Source organism: Oryza glaberrima, chromosome 6 (assembly GCF_000147395.1).
Source record: "Oryza glaberrima chromosome 6, OglaRS2, whole genome shotgun sequence".
Lineage (NCBI taxonomy): Eukaryota > Viridiplantae > Streptophyta > Magnoliopsida > Poales > Poaceae > Oryza > Oryza glaberrima.
Genome location: NC_068331.1, coordinates 11,618,492 through 11,641,491, shown reverse-complemented (window position 1 = coordinate 11,641,491; position 23,000 = coordinate 11,618,492). Strand labels below are relative to the sequence as shown.

At 41.1% G+C, this 23,000-nt stretch overlaps 6 protein-coding genes across 6 annotated transcripts; 4 read left to right on the top strand and 2 right to left on the bottom strand.

Annotated features, from left to right (window-relative positions):
• Window positions 1–629: 629 nt before the first annotated feature.
• LOC127777942 (uncharacterized) lies at window positions 630–2,405 on the top strand. The gene is made up of 2 exons (XM_052304563.1): window positions 630–1,134; window positions 1,473–2,405. The coding sequence occupies exon 2, from the start codon at window positions 1,714–1,716 to the stop codon at window positions 2,149–2,151; it is 438 nt and encodes a 145-aa protein (XP_052160523.1). The 5' UTR covers window positions 630–1,134; window positions 1,473–1,713; the 3' UTR covers window positions 2,152–2,405.
• Window positions 2,406–5,975: 3,570 nt separating this feature from the next.
• LOC127776839 (beta-glucosidase 24) lies at window positions 5,976–10,989 on the top strand. The gene is made up of 13 exons (XM_052303398.1): window positions 5,976–6,242; window positions 6,336–6,405; window positions 8,017–8,075; window positions 8,169–8,244; window positions 8,466–8,543; window positions 8,638–8,725; window positions 8,954–9,209; window positions 9,487–9,602; window positions 9,712–9,929; window positions 10,020–10,051; window positions 10,253–10,355; window positions 10,428–10,536; window positions 10,676–10,989. Exons 1-13 carry the CDS (start codon window positions 5,976–5,978, stop codon window positions 10,842–10,844), a joined length of 1,641 nt encoding a protein of 546 aa, XP_052159358.1. The 3' UTR covers window positions 10,845–10,989.
• A 172-nt stretch (window positions 10,990–11,161) lies between these two features.
• On the bottom strand, window positions 11,162–14,674 carry LOC127776837 (CDK5RAP3-like protein). The gene is made up of 10 exons (XM_052303397.1): window positions 14,358–14,674; window positions 14,070–14,164; window positions 13,863–13,957; window positions 13,616–13,751; window positions 13,342–13,491; window positions 12,733–13,254; window positions 12,275–12,483; window positions 12,021–12,153; window positions 11,547–11,751; window positions 11,162–11,464 (listed from the first exon to the last, which is right to left on the bottom strand). Exons 1-9 carry the CDS (start codon window positions 14,551–14,553, stop codon window positions 11,611–11,613), a joined length of 1,677 nt encoding a protein of 558 aa, XP_052159357.1. The 5' UTR covers window positions 14,554–14,674; the 3' UTR covers window positions 11,162–11,464; window positions 11,547–11,610.
• A 1,540-nt stretch (window positions 14,675–16,214) lies between these two features.
• On the top strand, window positions 16,215–17,017 carry LOC127777184 (thioredoxin-like protein Clot). Its single transcript, XM_052303724.1, has 2 exons — window positions 16,215–16,493; window positions 16,592–17,017. The coding sequence occupies exons 1-2, from the start codon at window positions 16,343–16,345 to the stop codon at window positions 16,858–16,860; spliced, it is 420 nt and encodes a 139-aa protein (XP_052159684.1). The 5' UTR covers window positions 16,215–16,342; the 3' UTR covers window positions 16,861–17,017.
• A 1,314-nt stretch (window positions 17,018–18,331) lies between these two features.
• Window positions 18,332–18,830, bottom strand: LOC127778033 (inhibitor of trypsin and hageman factor-like). Its single transcript, XM_052304674.1, has 2 exons — window positions 18,750–18,830; window positions 18,332–18,638 (listed from the first exon to the last, which is right to left on the bottom strand). Exons 1-2 carry the CDS (start codon window positions 18,781–18,783, stop codon window positions 18,412–18,414), a joined length of 261 nt encoding a protein of 86 aa, XP_052160634.1. The 5' UTR covers window positions 18,784–18,830; the 3' UTR covers window positions 18,332–18,411.
• A 3,102-nt stretch (window positions 18,831–21,932) lies between these two features.
• LOC127777185 (protein PAM68, chloroplastic-like) lies at window positions 21,933–22,807 on the top strand. Its single transcript, XM_052303725.1, has one exon. The coding sequence runs from the start codon at window positions 21,979–21,981 to the stop codon at window positions 22,615–22,617; it is 639 nt and encodes a 212-aa protein (XP_052159685.1). The 5' UTR covers window positions 21,933–21,978; the 3' UTR covers window positions 22,618–22,807.
• The last annotated feature ends 193 nt before the right edge of the window (window positions 22,808–23,000 follow it).

The following is a 23,000-nucleotide window of genomic DNA, read 5'->3' as shown; positions in this document are numbered from 1 at the left end:
TGAAGTTTTTTTTTGGGCTGGGGGAGTACAAGACAATGTTGTTTACAAATTGTACTAGTACTATAGTATTATTCTCTCCGTCAAAAAAAATAAATCTAGGATATGATTTGATACATAGTATAATAAATTTGGATAGAGGTATGTTTAAATTCGTAGTACTATGATGATGTATTGGTTTTTTTATGGAACGGCGAGAGGAGTACAAAACAACAGAGGAAGTAGTACAATTATTTATGCTGAACCAGCTTCAGTAATAATCATGCAGTAATCCCCAGAAGCAGTTATTCCAAACAGGCACCAGCAACAAATAAACACATCCAGTCATGGGGGTCAGAACCACCACCCTGATGGATCTTGGCTCTAGCTCCTGGTTTTCTTTCTTTGCTCCCTCCCTGCCTGTCACCCAGTCTTGGGATCCTCCCTGTTCTTCTCTCCCTCTTGAATCCCCCAAGAGCAGATAAAGAGAACTAGTACTAATACCACTACAGTTAATCCTTAAGCACACTGTCATTTGCACTAATAAAAATCTCATTCTTGTCAGGCTAATAATCACAGTGGAGCTAGCTCATCTCGTTTTCAACGGTTGGTAGACTGTAAACAAAGTGCAAGGCCGAGCTGAGCTGAGCTGAGCGGCAGCGAGTGACAGCTCCACAGAAAAGCAAAGCAAGCAAGCTACCTCTCTCTCTCTCTCTCTCTCTCTCTCTCGGTAGCTTCTCTCTCTTGCTGGCTGGCTCTCTGCGCGTGGTGTGTACTCCTGCTGTCCCTGCTGCGGCTACAGCTACTGTTGCAGCTCGAGCACCCAGAAGGCCAGAAACCCAGAACAAGTCTCACACCCTCCTCCTCCTCTCGTCCATACTAGCACCACCGCTGCTGCTGTTGCTCCTGCTGCTGTGCTGCCGCCGCCTGCTCGTCCAAGAATCTTCCAGCTTTCCCCAATACTGAGCAGCCAACTCCTGCTACCGCTTCTTGATCTGTGGGATTTTCTTCTTGTTTCGAATCCAAGATCACTTCCAATCCATAGTTTTGGCTTTTGGCTTCCCTCCAGCATCAGTGAAAATTGGTTCTTTGGAGGGGAAGAAATGGATAGCGGCTGGATATGCTTCTTGAGCCAGATTGCTGATTTGATGCAATAAGGTAAACTTCCTCCTTTTTTTTTTCTTTTTCTCTTCTCACCTCTATTGGATGGTTCATCTCTTGAATTAGTTTCTCTCTGTCTCTCTCTTATTGATGAAATGAATTAGTTTCTTGTTTTTGTTCCTATCTTTTGTGGGTTAGTATATTGGTTGATGTATCCAACCTGAGTTTAATGGGGATATTTGTTGTCTGAACTTGTCAAGTTCTATGGATCTCAATATGAAACACTTCATTTATGCTTAATAAATCGATTCCCCCAAAGATATCTGATAATCTGAAATATACTGTTCCAATAGCTTGTTACAGTAAGAGTAAGTTCTTGTATGCTTTTCTTGCAGATTTCTATCTTATTTCTTGCTGCAGTATCACAAATCAAACTAGGAGAACTGACTGAGAAGTGAAATATTCTGCTTCCAAGAAGCAATCAGATAAACTGATTCCAAGAAAATAACAAGAAGTAATCAGATAACAGAAGCAGCTGCAGCTGCAGCAGTAGCATCTTTCTGTTCCCAGTAATTGCCCAATCCAACTCCAGCTAGATTTAATCAGATAGAGAAGTAATCTGCTGGATTGAAATCCATGGGTAGGGGAAGAGGCAGAGGGAGGAAGCTCACCAATGGCAGGAGCCATGAGGACAAGGGCAGCAGCGGCGAGGAGGTTGTGCCTGCGAGGAAGAGGAGGGGAAGGCCGCAGAAGCGCATTGTCGACAAGGTGGTGGATCAAGCAGAGGCCAAGAATCTAACCGAGGGCGACAACGGTGATGCTGACTACCAACAAGGCGAAGGAGAAGACGGCGGTGCGAAGCCGAAGGTGTCAAGAACGGAGAAGAGCTCTGCAGGGAAGGGCAACAAGAGGAACAGGCTGCCCAAGGAGGAAGAAAGCTCAAACCTTGACCTTGAGGAGAACAGCTCAAGCACCCGGTCCAGCAACGATGAATCCACCAGGTCCAATGGCTTCCGGCAGAATGGCAGCCGGCGTAAGAGCACGCCGCGGCGAGCCGCGGAGGCGGGGATATAGCTTGGAAACTTTGGAATAGGGTGGGGAGGACAGTTTCATCAGGGATTGGTTCTTGGGTTATATCATCAGTTAGGCAAGCTGCTCTTCAGTTTTGTCATCTTCAGATTCGGCAAGTTTTCCTTCAAAATTTTGTCATGTTCATGTTTGCTAGGCACCGACATGAATGTAATGTAAACATATACTAATCCGTGAGACATCGGAGTTTTGCTTCTGGTGATGAAAATTGTATGAACTAGCATCGGCTTATGGTACTACTATAGCTAGCATCACCAATGTTGTTGCAACTTTGTTTCATCTCATCTGCTTTACTTTTGCCATTTCAGAGATACATCCATCGGAGTTTTGCTTCTGGTGATGAAAATTGTATGAACTAGCATCGGCTTATGGTACTACTATAGTCTATAGCTAGCATCACCAATCTTCTTGCAACTTTGTTTCATCTCATCTGCTTTACTTTTGCCATTTCAGAGATACATCCATAGCTTTTTTTTTAGATAAGGGTATTTTTACCTGGCCTCTACATTCAACTGGATATATGCAGTTTTTTTAAATTAGGAACTTAGCCCTCAAATAACTCAATCTGAAATTCGCTCCTGTGAAGATTTGGACTCAGAACCTTGGGGTGTTACTCAGGTCACTGCAATCATTAGGCTACATGCCCTTTCATCAGTGTTGGCTGTTACTCCTTGTTCTTACCAGATCAAGATAGGTTGACTGTTGATCGATTGCTGCACTTTGTCTTGCTCTAATCAAGAATAGCTTGATTGCTGATCTATATTGCAAAGGCCAAATGACTATAACATGTTCATTCTGTTCACTGGTGAAGTGCAGACTTCATGGAATTCAGATGTCATAATATCTTTTTGCTGGGCATCTAGGGTTCCTTTTGCTGGATTCAGGATACACTATAAATAGTGAAGCATAGTATACTGTCTTAGATTGGTGAAGAAACAGTGCTTTTGTGGACAATTTGCACACCATGATGGATGTTTTCAAATGATGTCAAATTATCAATCTAGCATACAATAAAGGAAGATTTTCAGGGTATTTGATTCTGCAGTGATGATGCTGTCGAACCATATTGCTGCCTTAGCATTTTTTTGGCAACTGGCCTTGAACCATTATCGACCATATTGTAACACAAATTGTTGCCTCCTGTCTGGATCAACAGTAAGTCTAACCACACTAAAACCTAATCTACCACTCCTAGTATTTATCATCATGGAACAAAAAGATTCAGACACCATGACAGTATCTCCACTGAGCCATGTAAGAGCAAGTTTAATAGTATAGCCAACTATTGGCTCCAAAATCAACTATAGTTAATTTAATAGCTAATTCATACAATAGTTATCTATAAACATGTACTATATAATTAATATCTGGTCCCACCTATCATGCACACATGCATATTGGAGTCTGTGCTACAGCTGGCTACAAATGTGTAGCCCGCTGCTTTTATCTCTCATCTTTTATCTTCTTAAAATATGTTTATAGCTGACTTATAGTCTGCTACTGTACTTGCTCTAAATGTGATCCCTCTCCATTGTTGGCTGCACTTGTCAGAATTCGTTTTTTGTGTAGATTGCTTCTCTGACGACCATCTAGAAAGCGTTTCAAGTGGAGACTGAACTTTCAATTTTGCCATTTCAATTTCAGGTTTCAACAAGGCTTAACAAAAAATTCAGTGCCTATTGCCGGATTTGGCATGTACGATGGGCCTAGGTACACTCGGACCGTTGAAATTGGTGGTTTGTGGATGAGCATTTTGTTTTGTGGTTCCTTGCTAGTTGCTCCGGCAAGCCGTAGTGGTAGTGCCGGTGACCTAATCTAGAACCAAAGATGGGTCCTCCTGTTTTTGGAATTTGTGTAGGTTTAGTTTATCATGTATATATATGGGAAGGATAAGTTCATGGGTGAGAAAGTTGAATCTTGCACTTTCTGCCAGCACAAATAGTAGATGATTCCGATTTTCTAGTATTTTCCTTTTAAATAGAAGTGGTTTCGATATTGGGCTTTTGATATTGTAGAGAATTGTATCGACTATCATCCCATGTAATCGGATAAGAGATGTAAAACAATCTTATTATGATTTTTATAACGTGCATGAGCGAGAAACAATCGGAGATAGAAACTGTTAAGGCCCTATTTGGTTCAAAGTATTTTCAAAGAAATTGTAAGGTTCCATTTCCTTCAAGGAAAAACCGTTGTAGCAGCATTTGGATTAAGGTTTCATTTTCTTCGAGGATAATGTTTGGTGAAGCACTAGGGTTATGTGAAAAGACAAATGATTATAAGTCATGGTAATTAATATATTTTTCTCAAATTCCTCCATTTCAAACACAAATATGCCTATATTGCCTATGTTTTTTCATTCCTTTGTTTTGCAATTATGCATTCCTAAGTTCTTTCCTATGCTTAATTCATGTGGTTTGTTTTTCTTAGTTTCATACAGGCATGCAAGCGATGGGCTTGGTATGTGTTTTATGATCTAACCTCAATAAAGTATTGTATTGTACTTTTCAAGAGATACCACGAAAAAAAACATGGTAATAAAAAGGTAGAGAAATTCTGTTATTTGTAGCTGTTGAAGCAAAAGTAAGGACTCTGCCTATAAATTTTTTTTGGATGGTAATCCCCAGCTCTCAGCATCATGCGTAGATTCTCAAGCATCGGTCTTGAGTTAGAATGGGTTTAGTGACGTGGCGATAATGTGACACCATATCCCAGGGTGTTTTCCATGGATGAAATAATTTTTGAATTTTCCAAATTAGTAAACAGCTTTAAAAATCATGAATTCCACTATAGAGTATTTCTAATATAGATTAGTTTGTAGGTACAAAGTAAAACATAATTTGTCTGCAAAATATAATTTAAATGTACTAAAAACCATTTTCGTGTGACCAATTTTTTTCACTACACCTAAATTTATTTAGGTTTAAATCAAATGTGCAAATGAAGTGGGAATTGTTCCATAATGTTTTGAGTTTATTACTAACTTTTAAAATTCACATTATTAAACAAACTATTTAAAAAAAACTAAGTCGCATATTGTGGGTTTTAGAACCTAGATATTTTTTGTCTACAATAGACTAGGTTGTCATCTATAAGATATTCCACTCTAAAGAATAAAACTATTCTAATGCCACTCAAAAAGATGTAATGCTGTTTTTCCACTTTGAAACCTTTTGTATTAGTTAGTATGGATTCACCATTTATTGACCATTTTGCCCCTGTGCTTTTGAAAAAAAAATCCCCCGTGTGCATTCCCTCTTCATCTAACAGAATATGGCAAAGCTCAGAAGCTTGGAGTGGCAAAAACAGAATTACAACTTTTGAAAATAGCATGATAACAATTACATTGGAGTGGAACTCTTGAAAATGATAAATGTTCAATTTTCTCTTAGAATGAAGGTTACTTGCATAAACAAAATCATAAAGAAAAAAAGAGTTGGATCCATAATCAACTTACCTCCCAAAGGGTATGTTTCTTGTAGGAAGCAATTCCCAGTCCTACTTTAGCCACATTTTTTCACTAGAACCAAACACATTTTTATGGGGGATTTACAATTATGACATTGCAATTTTTTACATAAACAACCAATACTTAAATTGAAAAGCTCCACACTTTGCCCTGATAGCAAAGCCTGATATATGACACCTGGAAGTACACCTGAAGCACTAAACAGCAGACAAATTATGCCCTTTTTTATTTGTAATCAGAAGGATAAGCCTTCACATGGATTTTGTATCAGCAAATGCCAAGATCTTGCTGTTCCCCGGTGGCATCACGGGCAGCACGACTTGTAAAGCAACTGGACATAATGAATTCTGTTTTTTTTTTCTTTCTCCAAGCACCAAATCTGCCTATAAATACACAAACCTTAGTGAGAACAGCAGCAGGAGAAGAGTCAGTGGAGAAAGAGCTACTGCTGCAACAAAGAACAGCCATGGAGCTTCTCTGGCTGCTGCTGTTGCTGCTCATGGCTTCCTCAACATCGTCGCGGTCCGAAATGAAGGCGGGAGAGGTGATCAGGAGAAGCCAATTCCCCGATGACTTCTTCTTCGGCACAGCTTCTTCAGCATACCAGGTATGTTCTAGAAGCTTCTGGAGAGTACTGGAAGATGTGTGTATCTGTGTGTGCATCACTTGGTCCTTTGTTACAAACTTTTTGATGTTGCAGTATGAAGGTGCTGTGAGGGAAGGTGGCAGAGGGCCCAGCATCTGGGACACCTTCACCCACAATCATCCAGGTCTCCTTGCTCCTATGATCCTATCCAAGATTATATTTTTTACTGTAATCTTAACCCTTATCTATTCTTAAGCATATCAAATTTATCAATCTGACTGTTACATACTAGGATATTTAATGTGATTTAATGTGTCGACAATAGTAAGATTTGAAACAGGACTATGCAAAATTTTAACCTGTTGTCAACTTGGTGAATGACAGGGAATTACTTTGAACAATATCATAGCAGCCTTCTGACTAAGGAAAAGGCAAGCAAAGTTAGACAAGATCAAGTCAACTGAGTTATAACACAGACACACAGTAGCCAGTAGGACCTTCAACCTTAGAAGTCAAAACCCTCTCTGAATTATGAATTATGACAACTTCGTACACAATATTTATGCTTTTTAAGCAGTTACAAATGTGTGAATCACGCAAAAGTTTCTATTTGAAAAAGGGGTATAGGAGATCTGCGCCCTTGATTAATAGTGGAAGAAAGGATAGAAATTACATACTCCTTCTGTCACAAGATAAGTTGACTATTGGAGTTCAAACTTTGTCCCAAAATAAATTGATTGTTACCTTCTTGCCTACCACGGTCCACAAATCAAAGACAGTCAGACTAAACATTTCCAAACTGGCAAAACAAAAAAGGAGAAAAAAAATGGTTACCAAACTTCCAAACAAGCAAGCACAGACAATCCTGTGATATTCTGGTTGTCATAAAGTAATACCACTTGAAAGATGCCAAGATCAGAGGCCACTCCAGAAAGAGAACCTAGTTAAGTGCATTCCTTCCATAGCATGTTAGACATTGGTTAATTTAGTGAAACACAACATCAATGTACCAACCTGTACCACAAAACCTCCTACACTAGACATTGTATATTCTTTAGTCTTTTGACCCTTAAAACAATTAGGGTAGAAGGCACATAAAACACCAATCTAATGCTTGATTGGGACTTTAAAGCACTTCAGTCATATGGTCAATTTGACCTACGAGAAACCAAAAGTAAATTTGTTATGTAGGTACTACAAATTTTCATTCTAACCTACTAACAAGATCAATTTTACGGTCCTTGAGGAGGTACCATGAGGTACCAAAAATTTAGTGTAAAATTTGTTATCTCATGGTATCTAGATACCAAGAGGTACGAAATTTACAATAGAAAAAGGCGGTACCTCATTGTATCTCCTCAAGGACCGTAAAATTACTATACTAACAAAGGAAGGGGAGAAAGAAGAAGCAAAAGGCTAGTGAAAACAAATTTTCAAGCATCTGATGATAGATTGGAACTTTGCTTAAGTAGTTTAATTTTTGTTAGATGATGGCTTAAGTAGTTCAATGACCGCTATTAGCTATCACTACTTTATTACTCCATGTAACCACAAGCAAACAAACAGCTTAGTTTTCGTGTACTTAAGTTACAGTCCACATGGTTCAAAAGATGTCTATAGAGAACCTAATTAATAAGCTACTGGCTATTTATTTTTCCTTATATACCTCAAGTACTTGGTTATTAGACAACTCAAGGATGTCATGCATGAAAGAAGCATGTCTAAATCATGTTTAATTAACTGACATTCAGATACGGTGCTTCATAATCAAAGTACCAATAATTTGTTCATGCAGAGAAGATAGCAAATGGAAGCAATGGTGATATAGCAATAGATTCCTACCACCGGTACAAGGTAATGCTTTTAAGATAACATGATCAACTTGTAATATTCTCTACACAAGACCTAATGTTTAGAATATGCTAATATGTTATTCACTAAGTGCAGGAGGATGTTGGAATCATGAAGGGTTTGGGCTTGAACGCGTATAGATTTTCAGTTTCCTGGCCGAGAATTCTTCCTAGTAAGTGATTCCTCCTTTATTTTATTCTATTTTTCGTTGAGGCTTGGAGCATATTCCAGGTACCACTTATCATTATAGCTGCTCAAACTAATATTTTTCCATTGATCTGCAATTGAACACTACTGTAACTTAATTTGATAGCTGTATAGATTAAGGAAAGAAAAAGAATAAAATAAGTTGATCGCAGGTCAGTACCTTATGCAATGATGATATTTATATAGATGGAAAACTGAGTGGAGGGGTTAACCTAGAAGGAATCAAATACTACAATAATCTCATCGACGAGCTAATTTCAAAAGGTAGAGATTACATATTTCCGCAGTGTAAATTCAAAACAAATTGCTCTTATTACTATATGTTTACATCTTAATAATGCCTAACAAGCAAATACAGGTGTTGAACCGTTTGTGACCCTTTTTCACTGGGACTCTCCACAAGCTTTAGAACAACAGTACGGTGGATTCTTGAGTAACCTCATTGTGTAAGTAAAGCATATGACTCTTCCTATATGTACCCGAAATTTACTGATACTCCAATTACTAATAAGAACCATGATGAAATGACAAAACAAAACTGGAATCCCCTCCCTGTGTGTATCTTCTTATTACTAATGAAATGATGCGCTCTCATGCGTGTTCGGAAGAAAAAAAGATATGACAAGAAAAATAAAGCATAGGAGTTAATTAACAGCTTGTGCCAACATTATCAGGGAAGACTTCAGGGACTATGCAGACATCTGCTTTAGGGAGTTTGGTGACAGGGTAAAATACTGGATTACATTCAATGAGCCTTGGAGTTTCAGTATTGGTGGCTATTCCAACGGCATATTAGCACCTGGAAGATGCTCCTCTCAGGGAAAGTCAGGTTGCAGCAAGGGAGACTCTGGGAGGGAGCCTTATATTGTAGCTCACAATCAACTTCTGGCTCATGCAGCAGCAGTTCAGATTTACAGAGAGAAATACCAAGTATGACCTAGTTTTCTTTACTGTGAATTTGTGGTTATTTTCAGTTAAAAAAACAGAGGTAAAGATCAATAATATAAAATGCATTTTTACAGACGAAGTATGTTAATAGATAAAGACCTTTTAGTTTTTTTTTTCTCGAACATGCAGACTTTTTACTAATGAAAACATTAGATATTAATGGTAAAAGAAAAGGCAGATGTAGATAGATAGTTCATTTCCGTAGTTTTTGCTAGCTTATTTGTTGAAACTTGAATGTGATAATCATGTAATCATGCAGGGGGGACAAAAAGGGAAAATCGGGATTGCTATTGTTAGCAATTGGATGATTCCCTATGAAGATTCTAAGGAAGACAAGCATGCTACCAAACGTGCATTGGATTTCATGTATGGATGGTGAGTTCTTGTTATGTGCAGTACGGCAAAGAGCTCAGCTTCATACTTGAATTTTCAGATCAATACATACAGTATTTTTTTTCTTTTTTCTGATCATCAAATTGAATAGGTTCATGGATCCTTTAACCAAGGGAGATTATCCAGTCAGCATGAGAACATTGGTTGGTAACAGATTACCAAGATTCACAAAGGAGCAGTCAAAAGCTATAAATGGATCATTCGACTTCATCGGTCTCAATTACTATACAGCAAGATATATTCAGGGTACTAAACAAGATAGTAACAGTCACAAAAGTTACAGCACTGATTCACTGACTAATGAGAGAGGTAATCATGCAAGAACTCTGTTTTCTGTTCTCCAATTAATTGAATTACTTTGTTGAGCTAGCTAATGGTTTTCTGAACATGCAACCATAGTGGAAAGAAATGGAACAGATATTGGTCCAAAGGTATGATTTAAATCAGACATCATCATGTTCTTCATATGTACGAGCTAGTTCATATTATTACACATTCAATATATAATCCGTAGTGGTAATCAGTGGATAATAAAGAACACATATAGTTAATTAAACATAGAAGGAATAGAATTAATAAATAACACATATATAGTTAATAAAAAAACATAAATATATTTAATTTGTATCCAGGCTGGTTCATCCTGGCTCTACATCTATCCAAAAGGAATAGAGGAACTATTGCTATACACCAAGAGGACATACAACAACCCTACTATCTACATCACAGAAAATGGTACGGCATTCTAACTGTTTACCAAAAGTTGTTCTGCTGCTTATCAAAAAATAAATAACACTCGTGTTACAGGTGTTGATGAGGTTAACAATGAAAATTTATCTCTTAAGGAGGCCTTAATTGACACTACCAGAATAGAGTTCTACCGGCAACACCTATTCCATGTTCAGAGAGCCCTAAGGTAATTTTGATGATCAATTAATTGCTTGACAATATAGTGGACGAAATCACAACAAATATCTCATTGTTTCAATATAATTTGGATCGAAATGGTTAAGTATCTGCGTCAAAATAAAAAAAATACTGTCATGGAATGTCAGGCAAGGAGTTGATGTACGAGGATACTTTGCATGGTCACTGTTCGACAATTTCGAGTGGATGGATGGTTACAGCGTTCGATTCGGCATTAACTACATCGACTACAAGGATGGACTGAAGAGATATCCAAAGCGATCCAGCCAATGGCTTCAGAATTTCCTTCATAACTGAAGTGTGCGTTGTTAACAGTATGAATCTATACAGCTTTTGAGGGAGAAATATTCCTAGTGTAATGTATAAATTGGAGTAAATTTATGGTACTAAAAAGTTACCGGAAAATATCACAGATTGTAGTGTTAAACTGTTAATATGTGGTAGTACCTTGACACCGTAGAGGTGCCAGAAGGTATCAAAATTTACACTATATATATAGGTCGTGTTGTGTTGTCCAAGCTTCAGCAGTAGTACCAAAGTAACTCTCTTTGTGGTAAGATGCAGCAAACTGGACTGTAACATCGCAGAACTAGCTACTTTTTCTAACACAATACTGGAGCGGAACTTCATAGAATTCTAATTTTAAGATGTACAATACTAGTTTGAAGTATCAGATAACCACTTGCTATTGTACCGTGAAATTTATAGTAGCATGTATCTAATTAACCCCATAGGGGGGTATATTCTACACAAACTCGCTACATAGCACAGCAACAAACATAAACTATTCAAATCATTGATATTAAGATATCAATTATTTGATATTCAAACCATTGATATCTGCTTGTTAGCAATGGAATTTTTCTCCACAACATATTTAACTTCGCCATCTTCAGTCTTCATCACCCACTCCGGGGCTGCAATCATACACAAAAGAACATTTGATTCAGGCAGCAAAAATAACCCAAGTACAACCAGACAAGTTGTTAAAGTATGAACCTTGATGTAATCAACCAGCTTTCAATCTCATCTTATTTCAGGTACAGTCATCCGGCTAGTACAGTCATCCAGCTAATTGACTAACACTCGAACTTAGTAAAGTATTGATCTCTCCAATTATATGCACCGGCCTGCCATCAAATACAGTTGATAGCGTTGTCTCGCAGAGCTTCTTGAGTTCCCTGGTTTTTGTAATTGCTGCCTCCTGTCACATTACAAAGCTAATCACTACCAAATCTTTTTGGCTATAGAAAGCTTCTGAAGAATATTGGTGTTTTGCCTTATCACACATGATGGACAGTAAAGGAAAAAAAAAAGAACTAGTATCTCGGTATGTTGAGAGCACAAAAGGGAATGCCATTGTTCAAAAAAAGTGGTATTTTCACCCAATTACTGATATCATTTATAGTCCAGAATCTGTTTAGGATAAGCATATACATGTAACCAGACACTGATGGAGAAATAACAACTTACTTGCTTAGGCCAGGATGACGAAAGTGCATTTTGCAGCTCCATTCGCTTAACTGACAAATCACCTAAGCCTTCTCGTAGTTTCACCTCATGATGCTTCTTGTCTTCTAATGTTGATACTAATCTGTCTAAAAACCTTTGAAAGACAAAAGAAATATCCAGTTAAAGAAATGTTAAAAAAAATGCATATATTGATGGCATACAAAATTATGTACTATTTAAGTCTTCGAGTAAATGTTGTGGAATAACTCTTATACCTTTTTGAGTTGAGAATCATTATAAGGTCAAGAGTTTTCTGGTTACTGAGCAAAGATATAGCTGATGAGACCTCTGCAAGCATATTCTCTAAATTTTCAGGAGCATACTGCTGCAGAACAAAAGGTGAGACAGCTTGCACTTGATGCTGTAGAGATGATGTATCAGCATTCCTCATCTCCCCTAAGCGTTGGGTCAAAAATGCTCTTACCTGTTGAAGTGTCAGAAATTAATGGAAATGTAATATTATTAAGTGAAAGAGGATAGGCTGGCCAAGCAGCCTAATGCAACATGCCACTCAAGTGTTCATATTAGTAAAAGAGAGACTTTGGCATAAAAACATAAGGATGTTCATATTAGTTAGTAATAATAGGTACAATTGTGCAACATGACACTCAAGTGTAGTTATAGTTGGAACTCACAGGATAATGCAACAATTAAAAACTGCACAAAAGCGTACCTCAAGTAAATCATCAAGAATATTATTTCTATATTCCTTCTCTAGTAACTGGCTTCTTTCTTCAGCTAAACTTTGAGACTGTCCTGATTCAGGAGCATTCTGTATACTAGCATTTTCTTCAGGATTAACATCAGTGATGTCCCAGCAAATACCAGGCTCAGATGAACTAGACTTGTTCACAGATGGATCATCTGAAATACCAAAATTATAATTTTCAGAACCTGCCAACTCTACATTGGCATCAATAATTTCATACGATCCAAAACCATTGCCAGATTCTTCTACAGGTTGTTCAACAGCACCAATGTCCCAATCAATTCCATTATCATCCAAAGAGATGTCCCAATCAATGTCATCTGCAGATATATTTGAGTCAATGTTTTCTGCCCCAGTCACATTAGACTCCAGAGCTTTTGATGTCTCTCCAAGAGAAGATTCAACCTCATTGCATACTGAGATATGAAGGGAGGGAGGATTAGCCTGCAACTGTTTCAGATTCTGTAGCACAGATTTGCAGTTTTCCTGGATTCAGAAGAACAAAGCATTAAGTTCACAAGAAGTTCATTTTGTATATTTATATATTCAATATCTGATATGTCCTGATTATACCTTATCCTCAGTATGGCAGTCCCTTACGAAAGTTGTATAGTACTCGGTAGCTATTGAGACAGGATCACTGTTCAGAACCTCCAAGATTTTTGTAAACGTTGAAGGAAGTGTTTTTGCAGACTCTATCAGTTCTTGCCGCACATTAATTCCCTACGGCCAAGAAAAAGCAAAAGCGGCATGCGCACATCAGTATAACACCTCATACAGCATACTAGTCAGGAACACACAACTCGCACGGTGCTACATATAGATAGTGAAATGGAGAAGCTATAACCTGCAGACCAAGCTCCTGGCAAGCCTCTGCATATCTGGTTGCGGACAGAGCTGCAAGTCGCTTAATGTCAGCCTCCCTTCTATCCAGCTCTGCGAGCTGTTGTTGAGTCTTTTGCATCTGCTTCCTCTGATAAGGACTACATCCAGTCAGAACAGCAAGTAAAGTTAGCCATTGCAAAGCTAGGTCAAGCACAAATACAGTGAGCGAGTAGTCAAACCCATGAATGAGGAATGGGCACCGTACATACATGTCATAGTTCACATTCTGGACCATGATCTGAGCTGCCTCCCCGAGAAAAACATGGTCCTTCTCATAAGCTTTAACAATGGCCTCCCATTCACCCTGGATACAACATTTGCATAGATGTGTATTCAGTTCCATACACATACACACTAGTGTGCTACAACCTACATCTAATCTAACTCTCAGAAGAATAGCAGTTCTTGTTGCTTACCACTGAGCCAGTCAGGCGGCCAAATATGTTCCTACTCTCCGGGTTGGATTCCAAGAGGATGCCGTATATTTTCTTTGCTTCAAGATACCCAATTTCTACTCCAAGAAAGTGATACACACAATTACATTCCACACAGGAACAACCAAATCGCACCAGCAGCAGCAGATAAAGGAATCTACAGGGGAAGGGCTCTATAGCCCCCAATTCGCCCAAATCTACACTGCGAGAGGAGCAGAGCGCGGAGGAGGAAGGGTGGGGGTTTAGGAAGCGGGGATGCGGGGGTTTTACCGTCCGGCTCGAGGGCGAGGAGGGAGGGGTCGAGGTCGCGAGGGAGGGAGGCGAAGGCGGCGGCGAGGCGGGCGCGGATGCCGGCGAGGCGCTTCCTCCAGTCCTGCGGCACCCGCTTGCGGTCCACCAGCCACTCCTGCAGGCGGCCGAAGGCGATGTCGATGGGGAGGCTGCGGATCTCCGCCTGGTCGTGCATGGCTGACGCCTTCCGGCCGCCGGATCGCGCGGCGGCGGAAACGAGCGGCGAGCGGCGGAGGCCGGAGGCGATCGGGGAGACGAAACCGTAGAGGCGTGTGCGTGGAGTGGAGTTATCGGGCCAGACTAGACTAGAGCACACACGCGTCTCACGTGGAGTTCGTGGGCCGCGATTAACCCAAATCGACGACTAATGACAGATATTAGGCCCAGCAGGCCAACACTGTGATCATGATTAGCCGTAAATGGAATGAATTAAAACTGGTGTAAAATAACTCTCTCAATAGTTCTTTTAGGATGTAAGCGGTATTGCGGAGGCTAAAGGAAGGGAGACATTAGTGGTGTTCGTTGAACCTCTAAAGGAACAGCAAAGATGTGGAATGTTGCTCGATTGTTGCCGCCACGACTTGTTGTTGCTCGCATCGCATACTCCCATAGCAACTCCCGCGGCGAGAGCCTGACCAGGTGTTGTCACTGTGAATGACAACACATCAAATACAATCTAACCAGATTTAGCTCAAGAACAACACAATACACAATCTAGTCAAATTATCAAACGAATTACTAGTGTTCTACATTAGAAGAAAATACAGAGGTAGATATTTCTTACGTAACCATATGTTGTCACCATGCGTACAACCCTAAATTAAATCTGAAGAGAGATAAACAACTATAAAACATGAGAAAAAAATGATCGATACAATAAGCTCAATCAATCCACAACGAGAGAGAGCACTCACAGGAGAGATAACAGATTAGCAGCATACCATGATACTGGTAGCGAAACCGACGATGCCAACTCCTACCGCCGCATCCTCTCTGACCCCTTTCACACAGCTCCAATCCACTTCCCTATTGCCCCTAGGAGCCTCATGAGTCGCAAAGGCTCGCGGGATGAAGGTCAAGATATGCTGCTCGTCGGCGGTCGGGACGGTCCCCAGGGTGTCAACGATGGTCTCCGGCTCATCGTCATTCAGGTCTAGCTTGCTCCCGACCTCCTCACCCAAGTTGCAGCTTTCCTAGAAACATCCAGGTAGAGAGAAAGGAGTTGGTGAGGCTGAACTTAACGTTGGTCTGCTTCTATTCTTGATATCCATGCCACCGTCACCGCCCCCTTCACCCCTCCCCCCCTCCTCCTCCTTTCTCCCCGTGGTTCCGAAAAAGCATGATGACGATAGGCGTTGAGCTCTTGTTGGAGGACAAAGATATGGCTTGTGAAAGAATACTAGCTGACATGTAGGTCTAATCGATATTCTTTTTAGTTTTTCTCTGATATTACTGTCATTTATATGCCATGTCAGTATAGATGGATTAAATCAACGTGCCACGTCAATAAAACTACTGAGGGAGTCATTTTGCGCTGGTTTTAATATTTACAGGGTCGAAAAAATATAGTATTATGGTTGAGGACACGAATCAGACCTATACTTGAGAGAGTCAAAATGGACTTATTTTTCCTTAAATCCACACTGGGCCCTTGCATGGAGCATGGGCCGAATAACGGATTCAAGGCCCAATTATCAAAGATGTGGATTCCCCGGCTCGCGTACGCGGCACGCGCACCGAGCAATGGGTCCCAGATGTCAGTGTGGGAAAGGAGAGAAGGGGAATAAAAAAAATCGAGCAAGGCATCGTGACGTCACGCACGCTCTCCCGTAATAACGGGGGCAGATAAAACGCGTCGCGGCGAGGTCGCCTTCTCTCCCCAATCTCCAATCAATCTGCTCCCCCTCGCGCCGCCGCCACCGCCACCGCCACCGCCGAGGAAAGCGAGGAGACGAAGGGCGGACATGACGGTGGAGAAGGTGGACGCGACCGTCGCCGACTTCGACGCCCACTTCGACAAGCTCTTCGCCGCCGGGGACGACGCCGAGGGCAAGGTGAAGCTGCTCCTCTTCCTCGCCGACCGCGACGCCTCCTCCAACCAAACCTGGTGCCCCGGTAAGCAACTCAAACCCCCCCGGTGGTACTTCTCTTCTGGGATTCCGCCGGTGCTTCTTCTGACGGCGGCTGCGGCGGGCGGGTTCGATCGCGTGCAGACTGCAACGTGGCGGAGCCGGTGATCTACGACAGGGTGGAGGCGGCGGCGAAGGGGAAGGAGAAGGACGTGGTGCTGCTGCGCGCGTACGTCGGCGACAAGCCGACGTGGAGGGACCCGGCGCACCCGTGGAGGGCTGACCCGCGGTTCAGGCTCACCGGCGTCCCCACGCTCATCAGGTGGGAGAATGGCGCCGCGGCGGCGCGCCTCGGGGACGACGAGGCCCACCTCGCCGACAAGGTCGACGCCGTAGTCAACGCCTCCAATTGAAACCAAAGGCACAGCTTCTTGTATGATCTCTGCTAGTATCTCTCTGATCTCGAGTGAATCCAAGTGATGAGAAAATGATGGTTATTGCGATGGATGAACTTGCTTGTAACTTGGAAATGGAAGAATAAAACAAAGTTTGGTGTTTAATTTCACATAAGTTAGTTCCAATTCCTTGTAAATTAGGAGATTTTCTCGAATGCCAACCAGGCCCCTTCAATTCAATTCAGAAGGTCACTGTGGTTAAACACGCGTTCTTTCCGGCGAATTTATTCTTTTTAAGGCTAGGAGGAAAATCAAAGGAAAAATGGAGGCGAATTTATTTTCCCCCTGGCGTAAAACATGCGTTCTTTTTAGGGCTAGGAGGAAAATCAAAAGAAAAATGAGGATCCGGTGATTGTAACACCGTTTGTTTCAACAGGATTTGATTAAATTTCCTTTAACGTGGTTTCTATATAGAAACAAAGGAAAATTTACATCGACCTCAACCTCTTTATTTTATATTTTACGTTTTTTCCTTTGCCATGTTCGAACACATATTTTACAATCTTACATAAAGAATTCGGTGTTCCTGTGATTTTAGACTGTTTAGTCCGGAAATACGATATGCTGCTGAAAATTAAATGAACTCAGCAACATTTGCAAAATATTGTGCACGACGATTGAAAACGTCATTGTTAGGGCGCCTCCAACGCTAAGGGCTTAGGGAGGTGCTTAAAAACATGGTTAAACTAAGCACTGCACTTAGAGCCTGATGGTCCAATTCTGAAAAAAATTGACAACATTCATACAACACATATATACAACTCCACAAAATCTTAAGTCCAAACTCAACTCACACATCGAGATATAAAAAAGACAAATTCAACGTATAAATAGTAGCGTACTGTTTATATCTAAATTTGTCTTTTTTTGTTTCTCAATGTGTAGATCAAATTTGAACTTAAATTTTGGTGGACTAGTAGGTATCATTATACTCTACATTGTCAATTTTTTTTAGAAATTTTCACAAATGTTTGCATCAAATTTGGAAGAAAAAGTTATACGAGGGGATATCCTCTCAAGGGATTAGAATCCACTCGCGTTCCATCAATAACATCTGTGCAAGTACCTCCCAAGCATCGGCGCCGCACGAAGCAGCGGCTTCCTGCACTAAGGGTTTTATTGATCTTACGTGGCAAAAAAAAGTTAGTTTTTTTATAAGCGTCTCCTTTCAACTGCGCGTTGGAGGTGCCCTTAAGTGGAACCGTGAGAAATTAAATCACAGTGATCGGCTGATGCTGCTGCTCATTTTGTGGCTTAGTGGCCGCTGCTGCACAGATCTTCAAAAAAATCCAAACCGTTCAAGATCGAATGACTCGATAACCAGCAAAAGATTCAGATCATTATAAAAAAAGAAAAAGACATGGCAAGTAAACGGCTCGCAGAGCATAGGAAACAGGGGAATTCTTTATTCAAAAAACTTCTTTAAACCATAAACGCAGCATAATTTTTCCTCCTCTAGAACTGCAGGTGATTGAATTCCCCCCTAAACTGCACTGCATCCGATGTGAATCACCCGATCATCGGGACAGCAGTGACGCTGGCGTCGCCGCAGTCGCCGCCGCCGTCGCCGCAGTCGACGAGGATCCGGACGCGGTTGCAGCAGTAGTCGTCGGCGATGACGGCGTCCTGCGGCACAAGGATGGCCCTGGTAATGTCAGGCCTCTCCCTCAAGATCACCGCCATCGCCTCGCTGCCCTTCTTCCCCACCAGCTCCGGCCACGACGACTTGCCATTCGCTGCAATGCGATTCACACATGAAATAATTCGAAAGCATTGTTTCATTATCAAATCTGATCGGTGAATGATCACACAATTTACGATAACGTAATTTCGGATAAAGAACTTACGGCAGTTAGGCAGGGAGGGACAGGCCCATGACATGGTTCTTTTTTGTTGTTGATGAATGCTGAACTTTGTGTATGTGTGTGTGTTGGTGTGGAGGATGACGGGGGTGGAAATCGTCGTATTTATATGCAGAAAATTGTGGTTTTGAATCGCTAATGGCGGTACCGAGATTTATTATGATTGATTGACGGGATTAAATGGGATGCAATGAATCGAATTATATAAAATAGAAATGCGGATGTGTTTCTCCTGGCGTATGATCCGCCTCTGAATATAGAATTAAAATGCATCGAAAGGCAACTAATACAGGTGACAAAATGCAACGAATCGAATTAAGAGAGTAAATGTATCCTTCCTGCCATGCTAAGAGATGGAAACGATGCATATGTTTCCCTGTATATGATTTGTCATTCCAGCTATGAAGCTCTCATTCCGGCTTGACAAAGATGTGATATCCGATCGACCAAATAACATATATGCATAATTTTGGCATGATGCAGACATGATATTTCAAAAACCGATGAAGCATATAACCCCAGAGAGATACTCTCTCCATCCCAAAATGTTTGACGCCGTTAACTTTTTTTAAAATGTTTGACCGTTAGTCTTATTCAAAAAATTTAAGTAATTATTAATTTTTTTTCTATCGCTTGATTTATTGTTAAATATACTTTTATGCATACATATAGTTTTACATATTTCACAAAAGTTTTTGAATAAGACGAACGGTCAAACATGTTTAAAAAAGTCAACAGCGTCAAACATTTAGGGAAAGAGAGAGTATTATCATTGCGATTTGGGCCTTTGGCCTAAGGCCATCTACGTAAGGAATATGTAGCCTTGCATTTAGCAGCGATCACCGACTTTTTTTTTTGAGGAACTAGATTTGAAGTACCAAATTTTGTACTCTAAAAATATGGCAACAATTAATTTGAATTATAAAATTTTGAATATGTGTAATAGACATGGTCCAAATATACAAATCAATATATTAAAACTAAAAGACCACTATTTTCTTTATAATGTGAAAACGATATAGGTCCTATTTTGAGTTTCTCCCTAAATTGAAAGCTCCCTTACAGATTGATAAGCTCTAATTGCGTAATCCAAAAATATAATATAAGCAAAAAGTTAGTTTTCCCAGCTTCTCCATATTTTCATCAGCTTAAGTCCTACCAGCAGAGGAATAGTTGCCTCTAAGGGCAACACAACATTAGACCAAACAATTGTATCCCAAGTGCACATGCTTCATCAAAAACCATATTAAAAAGAGATAATCCAAGAATACTATTGACAAGCGTCCAGATCCAAGAAATACCATCGACAATTGTGAGTTCCAAGAAATATCATCGTACAAATGATTTTGTCCCAAAAATACCCTCACCGTTAGGGTTTCGTCCATCCCGCGCCGTTAAGTGCTATAGGATGAACAATGTATTTAACGACGCGGGATGAATTGAACCCTAACGGCGATAGTATTTTTGGAACAAAATCGTTTGTACGATGTCATTTCTTAGAACTCACATTTGTCGATGGCATTTCTTGGATTAGACGCTTGTCAATGGTATTTCTTAGATTATCTCTATTAGGAATAGGGCAAAATTAGGCCATTCGCCCTTGTCTAATACTTCTTCCATCCTAATTTGATCATCCTCTAAGCAAATAGTACTAAGACCAAAAACACCAAGACATCCATCATTCTGAAATTAATCCTCATAAGGTGCTCCGTCGCTTCATGTCTAACAAAAATTAATTCACACTTTAATGTCTAACAAAAATTAATTCACACTTTAAGTGTTGCATAGGTTGAACCAATAAAAATTATCTTTGATTGGTTGCATGCATGGCATTTCACGATGCACATGTACTCTTTGCATAAATAATTAGAGGTACTTTGTTAGTGATGATTATTTTGGGAAAATCTCAAAAATCTTAGGTGATGATTAAATTGACATAGAGGGAGTATTTTATACCACTACACACCAACTTGATACAGAGGGGAAATCAAGCGAATATTTTTATTTCTTTTATATGCTACATATTCTCTCTTTGCTCATATTTGAAATTTCACTATTTGATCTTTACATATGTTTTTTGAGTGAATTCTATAATGGACTAGTTATTATTACCTAAATTGTATGTTGGTCTAGGGTTAAACTAGCATTTTTCTCTTTGAACCATCTATATTTGTAAAAATGATTCACTTTGAGCCAACTCTTCTCCTCCCGCAGCGCCTTCTTTGAGAGGCATGTAATTCGAGCTCAAGCTCTATCCCCACCCATGATCTGTTCACCCGGTGGTAATAAAAATGTGAAAGGGACATCTCCAAACTCTGCTTACTCACTAGGCCAACATGGACGAAAGAAAATCTGGACTCAAGCTCGAACTACTCCTCTACCCCCTAAAGCTCAAGCTCCAACCCCTTTGATCCCAACTTTTGAGCTCAACCTACATCCCATTCACCGCTACTTTGATCTTGGACCCCATCTCTCTTTTTGTTTTGGCCTTGACGTCGTGTTCACCGCCTCTACATCGTCTCACATGAAGTGCACTCGAGCTCATTATGCTGCAGAGCGATGCAAGATAGTCACACTCACACGCGCGTATGGAACAAAACCTCATTGGCATGGGGAGAAGTGCTGCTCGCCATCGTGGTGTGGACTAAGGAATGAGGATGGCACTTTGAGGAATAAGGGGGGTGTTTGATTGCTGCCAAAGTTTGCCTCAATTTGCCACAAGTATAGCAAATATGTTTGACCAATTTAGTGTAGTGTTTTGTTCTGGTCACAAGTTAGTCATGCCAAACTTTCCTTTAACTTGGTCCAATATTTCATAGAGACAATAATATGTGGCAAAGAGGCTAAGGTGTGGCTTTATTTTTCTTGGCCATAACTTTGGCAACTTAGCCACAGATGGTTAGCTAACACTTACATATGGGTTTACAAATTTAACATGAAAACTTGGGCACAAAATATGGTGCAAAGTGAAAAGATTTATTTTTACCTAGTCCAATATATAATAAACGATAAAAACAAAGTGCTGTTCTCTCCATATAGAGTATTAACTTTTTTTTATTCGTGGCGACTTACTGGTGTAAAAATGAGTGGGAAAAAAAAAAACCGGGTTGCACTTTGCAGCACCATCATACACTACTAGTGTCTGTCTCGATCCACAGCGTTAGAGATAAGATGACGCGCGCTCTCTAGTCGACTCCCAAACGTGGCTGTCGCCATGGAGCTGCCGCTCGGTCCAGCGCGCGCGCCCGCCGCCGCCGCTCTCCCATGCCGTTTCTCCCCGACGTTCCGGCCACACGCCCCTCCGCCCGCTCCGAGCAACAGCCGCGCGCACCCGCCGCTCCTCGCCCGCGCCCGCAGGAACAAGAGCTCCCGGATCGACGCGGACGCGGACGCGGAGCCCAAGGTCATCACCATCGGCCGCCCCGGGAAGAAGAGCAGGCGGCGCCGCGGACAGCCGCCGCCGTCCAAGGAGGAAGGCAGCGAGGAGGAGGACGAAGAGGAGAGGGACGTGGCGATCCCGGAGGTGGTGACGAACCGGATGATGCGGCGGGTGGGGGTGTCGGTGGGGGCGCCGCTGGCGGTCGGGGTGGCGTTCCTCCCGGCGTTCTACTACCTCAAGAAGGCGGCGAAGGTGGACGTGCCGACGTGGATCCCCTTCGGCGTCTCCTTCCTCTTCTTCGGCGCCGCGCTGCTCGGCGTCAGCTACGGCATCGTCTCCGCCAGCTGGGACCCCGCCAGGGAGGGCTCCCTCCTCGGCTGGAACGAGGCGCGCCGCAACTGGCCCGTCTTTTGGGACTCGCTCCGCGGCGGCGGCGGCGGCCCCTCCTCTCCGCCGCCTCCTCGCCGGAGATAGCCTTGCTCATGCTTGGTTCTTGGCTAGAATTAGCTACAATTAGTGTTGTTTCGCGTTCATCTTGTATGTAAGAAAAAGCGCACCCAGAATCAGTAGTCAGTAGTTCGCCCATAAAGCAACGAGAAAATGTTTTGTCTCAGAATTTCGACATCTTTTGTTTTTGAGATTTTATTTGAATTGTTTCTTTTCATCTCAAAACTGGGGCTTAATGGTATGGATCTAATTAACCCAATAATAAAACCTTGCTCAGTTGTTTTCAATGTCTTTTATAATACGTATACTACGTCAATATGGAATTTCTTTCAACTATTGACAGCACTCCTTAGCATATTACCGATTAATCGAAGTGTTGTCGACTGAACTGTGAAATCTAATTGAACAAA